The 9,596-nt window shown below is 39.8% G+C and overlaps 1 protein-coding gene across 5 annotated transcripts in view; it reads left to right on the top strand.

Annotated features, from left to right (window-relative positions):
* Positions 1-9,596, top strand: part of rfx3 (regulatory factor X, 3 (influences HLA class II expression)) — a 134,889-nt gene that overhangs the window by 66,948 nt on the left and 58,345 nt on the right. For all 5 annotated transcript variants that reach the window (XM_048621083.1, XM_048621081.1, XM_048621086.1 and 2 more), the window contains 2 exons: positions 4,368-4,489; positions 7,863-7,981. In XM_048621083.1, coding sequence (XP_048477040.1) covers positions 4,368-4,489; positions 7,863-7,981 — 241 coding nt within the window. The remainder of the gene's footprint in view (positions 1-4,367; positions 4,490-7,862; positions 7,982-9,596) is intronic.

The raw sequence follows: 9,596 nt of genomic DNA, 5'->3' as shown, positions 1-9,596 counted from the left end.
TCCTCCCTGGACTGACGTATCTCCTCCCTACCTCCCCACCTACACTCACCTTTACTGGCTCCAACCCCACCTCTTTGACCTGTCTGTCTCCTCTCCACCTATCTTCTCCTTTATCCATCTTCTATCCGCCTCCCCCCTCTCCCTATTTATTTCAGAATCCCCTTCCCCTCCTCCATTTCTTAAGAAGTGTCTAGACCCAAAACGTCAGCTTTCCTGCTCCTCTGATGCTGCTTGGCCTGCTGTGTTCGTCCAGCTCTACAGCTTGTTATCTCAGATTCTCCAGCATCGGCAGTTCCTACTATCTCTGTAACATTTAAAAATGCTGTTTGCTTCAATCACAGCCTGAATGAGATGCTCCACATCTTTGCCACTCTTTAGGAAATACGTTATTTTCCTGAATTCCTTATTGGATTTCTTTGTACTATCTTTTATTGATGGCCTCTTGTTATGCTGTTCTCCAGAGGAAATAGTGTCCGTTTATCAAAACCTTTCATAATTTTAAAGACTTCTATTAGTTCACTTCTCAGCCTCGTTAATTCAGGAGAAATGAGACCCAATCTGCCAGTCTTTTCCTGATTCATATACCCACATACTTGTATCATCCTTGTTAATCTCCTTTGTACCATCTCTTGTGTTTCTATATCCTTTTCATAAGATAGCAGCCCAAACTGTACACAGTAGCTCAAGTGTAGTGTGATTTGGGTTTGATACAGGTTCAGAATAACTTTCCTACTTTTTAGTTTTATCTTTTGAGAAAAAAATGCCTTGTACTTTTCTCTGGCCTTTCTATCCTGTTGCTCAACATTTAGTGATTTGTGTATTTGTTGTCTGCGATCCCTTTTTTTCTATCTGTTGTTGTTGAATTTTTTTGCCAACTCCTAATATTTTCTACGCTACCTTAAATAAATTATTAATTCTAAACGTACTTTTACGTAGAAGCTAATTCAATTCTTAGGTTCTTGCAAAGAGAATGATTTTGTCGATAGACTAGACTACTGCAGTGCAGAAACGGATCATTCAGCGTATCAAATGTCCTTCGTTTCTCTACTCATGAGGAACTTCATCTAATACCATTCTTCTAATTACTCCCAGAATCCACAGATGCTTCTTTTACAAGCAATTATCTCATTTATTTTGTTATTTACTGATCCTGCTTCAGAAACATTTGTTGCCAATTATTCTGCATTCATAAAGTGATTTTATTTTTCTAACTACCAATTTACAATTTTTGATTGTGCATAAACATGATGCAATTGCATGAATACAATCAAACAATACCTATCTTATTGTAAGCTATTCTGTTACATAAGACCACTCTATCAATTTACTTTTCAAATTTCATAGCTGTGCTGAAAAAGAAAACATTATTTGCAGTTTTGGGTTTCATGTGTACCTGGTGCACGATCATTCTGTTCCTATACTCTGCCTAAAACTTATTTAAGGTTTTTTTTTCTCTTAATTGTTTTTTCCAATGGTTCAGTATTGTGCAGCCTATTCCATTAAACTATCTATGTCACCATTTAGTCATCCACAGTGTGTATCACAACACTTAAGTTTGATGTTATCATGTTGCTAATTGTTCCTTGGATCCGGTTTAGATTATCATTTATGTAATAAATGCGATTCGCCATGATACAAACCTCCAATGATTGTCAAGGTCAGTGGCTATTCCTAAGAAGATAAGTGCCAACAAGGAGATAATAAAAACCTTAATGTGACTTTTCCATCACTTCCAGGATATTTATTGCCACTTAACAACCCCGTTGATCTAATTCAAATGACCTTTGTGCCAGAAATTTGCAAGCAGGGCCAACATGCCCCAACTGCAAATCACTCTTGCATTTCCCTACAATGTAGATGATGCTTCTCATCTTTCATTGTCAGAAAATGTAACAAGATAGAAATATGGTGCTCCATATATCCATTCACCTCTCCAAATGGCCACTGCTGCAAATGAGGGAAATATACACTCAACAGTCTTGAAGGATACTGCTTGATTGGAGATCTTATTAAGGTGCAAGAGATAAGATGATACAGAAACAAACTAATGTAGATACTGTGAATCTAAAATAACAACAAAATGCTGAAAGTAATCAAGTTAAGCAGCACCTGTGGAAAAAGAAGCAGAATTAATTTTTTTCAGGTCTGTAATTTTTATTTGGAACTGGGAAAAGTTATAAATGTAATAGTTTTTAAGCAAATGAAAGGGGGAATGGCAAGCAAGAGAATAAAAGGGAAGATCTTTGATAAAGTGGAAGACAGAAGAGATTAAACAATAAGGGAGTTGGTGGTGCAGGAACAAAGGGAGTAGTAATCAGTTTCCTCTTGCAGGGAGATTAAACATCACAGTTTAAGAATAAGACATTTCCCTTTAAAGTGGAGAAGAGAAGAATTTTTTTTTCTGAGGATCATTATGTGTGAAATTCTCTTTCCCAAAGCAATGGAAACTGGGCCATTGAATTGGGACGAAGGAAAGTAGGGTTGAGACCCCAGCGGATCAGACTTGTTTTGTTAAATGGTGGAGCAAGCTCAAAGACCAAATGACCTATTCCTAAATCCTATGTTCCAAAGTAAAGGAACAAAATACGTATATAGGGGAGGTCAGAATGGCATAATCACAGAATATTATGATGCAGAAGGAGGCCTTTCAGCCCATTGTGCCTGTACTAGCTCTATTATCTAATGCCAATCTCCTGCCTTTTCCTCATATCTCTGCAAATCATCACTATCCAAAAGACCGCCCAGTACCCCTCTTGAATGCCTCAGTTGAACCTACCTCCTCCACGTTTCCAAGCAGTGCATTTCATACTCTAACAATTTGCTGAGTGAAAAGTATTTTTGCATTACCCTCACTTGGTTTGCACATCACTTTAAGTCTATGTCGTCTTGTTCTTGTTTCTTTTACAAGGGGAAACAACTTCACCCCAACTACTCTGTGCAGCCCTCTTATGATTTTGAAAACTTCAATCAGTCTTCTCTCCAGGGTGAACGGTCCTGATTTCTTCACTCTATCCTCATTTGAAGTTTGTCACACATGGAAACATTCTACTAAACCACTTCTTCTCTGTGAGGCTTAACGATGAACAAGTACTATTGAACAGCAAAACATGCTGCTGGATAGAATGTTAAATGGTTTCACAGATAATTTTACTATACTGCAAAGCTAATAACATCAACCGTAAAATGAGAGTAAAACAAAAATCTGTTGGGAAAATGCACCAGAGGTTAGGTGTGATGTTGTTGAATTCCGTGTTGAGTTTGGATGGCTGTGAAGTGACACATTGAAAGATGTGCCTTTGAGCTTTTGGTGAGTTTCATTACTGCAGGATGTAATGATTGAAATGTCAGTGCGAGAATAAGGCAGAGAACTAAAATGAGAGACAACAGAAATTTGTGATCCTGTTTTCGGACTGAATGTATATGTTCTACAAAGACATCATCTAAACTGGATTTGATCTCTCTTTACATTTAACGATAAATGCAGCATACTAAATTGAAAGTACTAGTTTCAAATTATTATTTCACTTGGAAGAAGTGTTTGGGGTTTTAGGTAGTGAGGAGAGACGGTGTGAATGGGCAACTGTTGTATTTCTGCACTTGCTTGAGCAGAGGGTATTGTAAGGGAGCCAAGCTGTTATAGGTGGAATTGTCCTTTCCAAATGATGAAAGAGGAGGAGACTGGAAGAGGTGCTTGCTCGAAATGGGGGATAATGATCCTTTGAATAGGGAGGCTAGTGAGGGCAAGAGGAAATGGTTCTGAGTGACAGAGGCAAAGATGAAAGCAAAAGTGCATAAAACAGATGGATATGATTCCAGGTGAGTCTCTTATTGAGTGAAAACAATCAAGTGTCAGAAATGCAGGTATGGAACGTTGCATCATTAGAACAGGTATAGATTATGCATAAGCAGCAGCTGGATAATTGAAACACACAATATTATTTTAAATTAAACCTGGAAAGTTGGAATCGTAACTAATTTACATTAGTCCAAAATTAAAGTTTGAGTCAGGAAGAAACCGTTTAGTTGACAACTGCTGAATGTTTGGCAAGATCTGCCAGGTAGGTGGCAAAAATAAAATTCCTAGTAATGGTTGAAACATAGTTAAATACTATGATGGGAGAGCTGCAGTAATACATCAAAAAAGGGGGTTTTAATGGACTGATTTCTGTTCTTGCTCATGTAATTTTCTTAATGTATGTCTATGCTGTTATTGCACACAGAGTAATAAAGTTTATTGTAGATTGAGACTCCAGTATGTTCTCTGTTCTTAATTCTTTTTTCCAAGATGTTAGTCTTGGGAACTTTAGATTTTGCTAATGCTTTAATTCTAGTGTTTTCAATTTGAAATTGATAATACTGTTTCTTAGATATAAACCTATGCAGAAGTTGGATGGAATGGGAGATGGCTTCGCAGGAAGTGGCCAACAGATTCCTAACTCTGCAGAGCAAACCATTGTAGCACAGAGTCAACACCATCAGCAGTTTCTTGGTAAGCTGCAGTTATTTCATAGAGTCCTACAGCACGGAAACAGACCCTTTGGCCAACCAAAATCTCCACCCATCCTAAGCCCATTTCCATGCTCTTGGCCCATATCCTTCTAAGTCTTTCATATCCATTTATTTGTCCAAGTGCCTTTTAAATGTAGTTAATGAACCTACATCAACTACTTCCGGTGGCAGCTCATTCCATATGTGTACCACCCTCTGGATAAAAAAAAAAAGTTGCCCCTCAGGTTCCCATGTATTCTTTCCCCTCTTACCTTAAACTGATGCCCTCTAGTCCTTGATTCCCGAACCGTGAGGAAAAGACTAAGTGCATTCACCCTATCCACGCCTCTCATGATCTTATACACTTCGATAAGATGCCCCCTTTAGTCTCCTACGCTCTAAAGAAAAAATCCTAGCTTGCCCAGCCTCTCCCTATAACTCAGTCCCTTGAGTCCTGGCAAGGTCCTTGTAAATTTCTTCCACACTCTTTCCAATTTAATAACATCCTTCCTGTAGCAAGGTGACCAAAACTGAACACACTACTCCAAGTGCAGCCTCACCAACATCATGTACAACTTCATCATAATTTCCCAACTTCTATACTCAGTACCCTGACTGATGAAGGCCAGTATGCCAAAAGCCGCCTTTGCTGTCCTGTGACTGCACTTTCAGAGAACCATACACCTGGACTGCAAGGTCCCTCTCTTCCACTACACCCCTTAAGACCCTACCGTTCACCACGAAATTCCTACCTGGATTTGACTTTCCAAAATGCAATACCTTACACTTATCTAAATTAAACTCCATTTGCCATTTCTTGGCCCACTTCCCCAGCTGATCAAGATCCTGTTGCAATTTCTGATAACCTTCCTCACTGTCCACAATACCGCCTATTTTAGTGTCATCTGCAAACCTATTTATCATGCCTTTGTACATTCTCATTCAAATCATCCTTATAAATAACAACCAGCAATGGGCCCAGCGCCGACCCCTGAGGCACACCACTAGTCACAGGCCTCCAGTCAGACAAGCATCCTTCCAGTATTACTCTCTGCTTCCTACCATCAAGCCAATTGTATATCCAGTTTGTCAGCTCTCCCTGGATTCTATGTGATCTAACCTTCCAGAGCAGCCAACCATGTGGAACCTTATCAAAGGCCTTACTGAAATCCATATAGACTACATCCACTGCCCTGCCCTCCTGGTCACTTCATTAAAGAACTCTAACAAATTTATGAGATATGATCTCCCACGCACGAAGCCATGCTGACTACTCCTTATCAAACCTTGTTTTTCCAAGTGCATGTATATCTTATTCCTCAGAATCTTCTCAAGTAACTTACCTATCACAGATGTTAAGCTTACTGGTCTATAATTCCCAGGCTTTTCTTTGCAGCCCTTCTTCAACAAGGGCACAACATTCGCTACCCTCCAGTCTTCCAGTCTCCAGTCTATCAGCCAGGACCCCGCAATTTCTTCCCCAGCCTCTTGCAGCATTCTTGGATCTATCTGGTCAGGACCAGAAGATTTATCCACCTTCGTACATTCTAATACTTCCAACACCATCTGTACTGTGATATGGACTGTCCCCAAGATATCACAACTAACTTCCGTAAGTTCCCAAGTCATCTTGTCTTTCTCCACAATAGACACAGAGTAGAAGTATTCATTGAGGACCTCACCCATCTTTTGCGGTTCCACACATACATATCTGCCTTGAGGGGTCCTATTCTCTCTCTAGTTATCATTTTTCCTTTAACATACTTAGAAAGAATCTCTTTGGATTCACCGTAATCTTCTCAGCCAAAGCTATATCATGGCCCCTTTTTGCTCTCCTGATTTCCTACTTCAGTAAACTCCTGTATTCCCTATATACCTCCACAGATTCCCTTGATCCCAGTTGCCTGCTACTGAGCCATGCCTCCTCCTCTTTTCAGGTCAAAGCCTCAATACCTCTTGTTATCCAGGGTCCCCTACTCCTGCCAACCTTGCCTTTCACCCTTACAGGAACATAAAGATCTTGAACTCTAGCTATCACACTTTTTTAAAGGCCTCCCACTTTCCTTATAGCTTCCATGGAACCCTATGGCCTCGTACCTTCCCCATATTCCTCACTCCATTCTGTGCTCCTGTACCTAGTCTGGACTACACATAACTGTATACCCACAGCAATGTGGTTGACTCTGGATAATTGAGGATGAACAGTGGATGCTGGCCAGCCAGCAATGCCTACATCCCTTGAAAAAAATTTTAAAACAATTCTCTCCCCTTAAGCCTCTTTCGTAGTGTTTCCTCGCTGCCAAAATGAGGTGCAAAATAGCCTGTTTCCTATTTGACAAGAGAAGAAATAAAAGCTGGGCCGAGAGTAGATGTAGATGAGGATTGCAGAATCATTACCAACAGTGTTGCCCGGAAGAAATGGGATCGTGGCTATGATCTGAAATTGTTGAATTCAGTGTTGAGTCCAGAAAGATGAGATGCTGTGCTTAATTTTCACTGGAACCATGCAGGAAACTGATAATGTGTCTTGAGTGACTTCTGAGGCAATTAATTCATAATCATAATCACAATTCATTCATAATCAATGGAAAGTGCAGTTTCAACAAATAAAGTAAGCTAATTACTAACACATGTCTCCAAATCCATAATTAACTAGAAAATTGCAAGTCACCATGTAATAAAGAGCAGGTCAGAAGCTGGATTTTCTGTGGTGCGTAACCCTCCAAAATCTTTCTGGTGTCTTCAAGGCACAGGTCAGGAATGTGATGGCTTACTCTCACCACCTGCTGCTCCAAACCACCATAAAGCAAACCACTTCATCAACATCCTACTCATTACTCTGAACATTCATTTACTACACCATGACTGAATGACAACATTGTGTACCATCTACAAGGTGCACCTCAACTTTCCAAAAACTTGCTTGACGTTCCAAAGACTTTTATAGCCATAACCTCTACCACGTAGAGGAGTAAGGGACTCAGGCACTTGGCAACACCACCACCAGCAGCAAGTTCTCCTCATATTCACATTGGAATTCAAGATCTAAAAGCATTCTGGGCTTATCTATACCACAGTGACTGTGGGAGTTCAAGATCACCTTCTCAAGGGCAATTAAAGATGCGCGATAAATGCTCACTCTGCCAATGTCATCTGCATCCTATAAATAAATAAAACAAATGTTCGTATTGTGTGAGTGCATATGTAAGAATAGTCTGCTAGCATTTTCGGTGAAAGAAGACCAAAATTGCAACACAGTTGGCTGCTTCAGAGTCTTTACCCTCCAAGCTCTAAAGGCCTTTTGATGTCAGTAAATGAAGCATGGTTTGGTCTCTCAGATGACTAGTGTTAATAAATCTTATTTTTGATAATAGATGCCTCTCGCGCTCTTCCTGAATTTGTAGAGCTTGAGGTTGCAGACATTCCATTATTGGATGGCATCACCCTTGAGGATATCAGAACATTACAGATTCTTTATAGAGAGCACTGTGAGGTAAGGAATGTAGTACCTCTAATTTAAACTTAATTTTGAATTCTAATCTGCACAACTTAAAAGTAAATTATTAATCCTTTTATGACTGCAATTTCATATTAAACTTTGCCATTGCAAAACAAATCATAAAACTGACCTCTTTGTTTTTCTAAAATAAAATTCTGCAGACGATGGAAATAAATAATAAAAAAAAGTGCTGGAAACATTCAGCAGGTCTGGCATAATCTGTGGAGAGAGAACCGCTCAATATTTTAATTAATCAGAACTGGCAAATATTAGAAACATAAGCACTTTTAATGATGTTATAAGGAGATGTGTGGTTAGTCCCTCAGAAAATAAAATTATTCTTGTTCGTGCCAAGAGCCTGCTGGCCCAGAGATAGGAACACTACCACTGTATCACAAGACCTCTGTAAATGGAGGCAAGTAGAGAGAAATAAGGGAAAGGTCTGAGATTTGGTTAAAGGTGGAAGACATTAAATAACAAAGCAATAGCCAGATAGTGGCATAGTGATAATGTCATTGGCCTCATATCCCAGATACTCAGGTTCTGGGATATTTGATCAAATCCAACCATGGCAGCGGTTGGAATTTACATTAAATTAATAAACACAGAAACATGTGAAATAAGAGCAGCAAGAGACAATTCCGCCCTTCAATCCTGCTCCACCATTCAATATTATCCTGGCTAATCATCAATTCAGTACCTTAATCCTGCTTTTTCCCCATATCCATTAATCCCTTTAGACCTCAGAACTATATCTGTCTACTTTTTAAAAATATTTAATGTTTTGGCCTCAACTTTTCTGTGGCAGTGTGTTCCACAGGCTCACCACTCTCTGGGTGAATAAATTTCTCTTCATCTCAGTCCTAAGTGGCCAACCCATCTCCTTAGCATGTGACACCTGGTCTGGAATTGCCTGGTCATTGGAAACATCCTTCCTGTGTTTACCCTGTCCAGTCCTGTTAGAATTTTAAAAGTTTCTGAGGGATATCTTATCATCTTCTAAACTTGGGTGGATACAGTCTGAAAAGATTCATTCTGTCTTTATACATCAGTCCTGCCATCCCAGGAATTAATCTGTTAAAACTATTGTTGCACTCCGTCCATCGTCAGAACATCCTTCCTCAGATAAGGAGACCAACACTGCACACAATACTTTCAGGTATGATCTCACCAAGGCCCTGTACAATTGCAGCAAAACATCCCTCCTCCTGTACTCACTTCCTCTCGCTATGAAGGCCAACATATGACTGCACGCTGCACCTGTATACTTTCAGCGACTGGCGTACAGGAACACCCTGGTCTTGATGTACCTCCCCCTTTCCTAATCTATCACTATTCAGACACTAACATGCCTACTGGTTTTTATTACCAAAGCGGATAAACTCTCATAGCCACATTATACCTCATCTACTATGCATTTGCCCACTCACTCAGCTTGTCCAAATCACAGTGAAGCATCTCTGCATCCTCTTCACATTTCACCCTCCCACCCAGCTTTGTGTCATCTACAAACTTGGTGGTTTAAATTGTTGAAGAGATACTGTGAATAGCTGGGATCCAAGCACTGATCCCTGTGGTACTCCACCAGTCACTGGCTGCAACTCAAAAA

This window comes from Rhincodon typus, chromosome 3 (assembly GCF_021869965.1).
Source record: "Rhincodon typus isolate 14 chromosome 3, sRhiTyp1.1, whole genome shotgun sequence".
In the NCBI taxonomy this organism is placed as follows: domain Eukaryota; kingdom Metazoa; phylum Chordata; class Chondrichthyes; order Orectolobiformes; family Rhincodontidae; genus Rhincodon; species Rhincodon typus.
The sequence above is the reverse complement of the archived record's forward strand: the minus strand, read 5'-3'. Positions and strand labels throughout refer to the sequence as shown.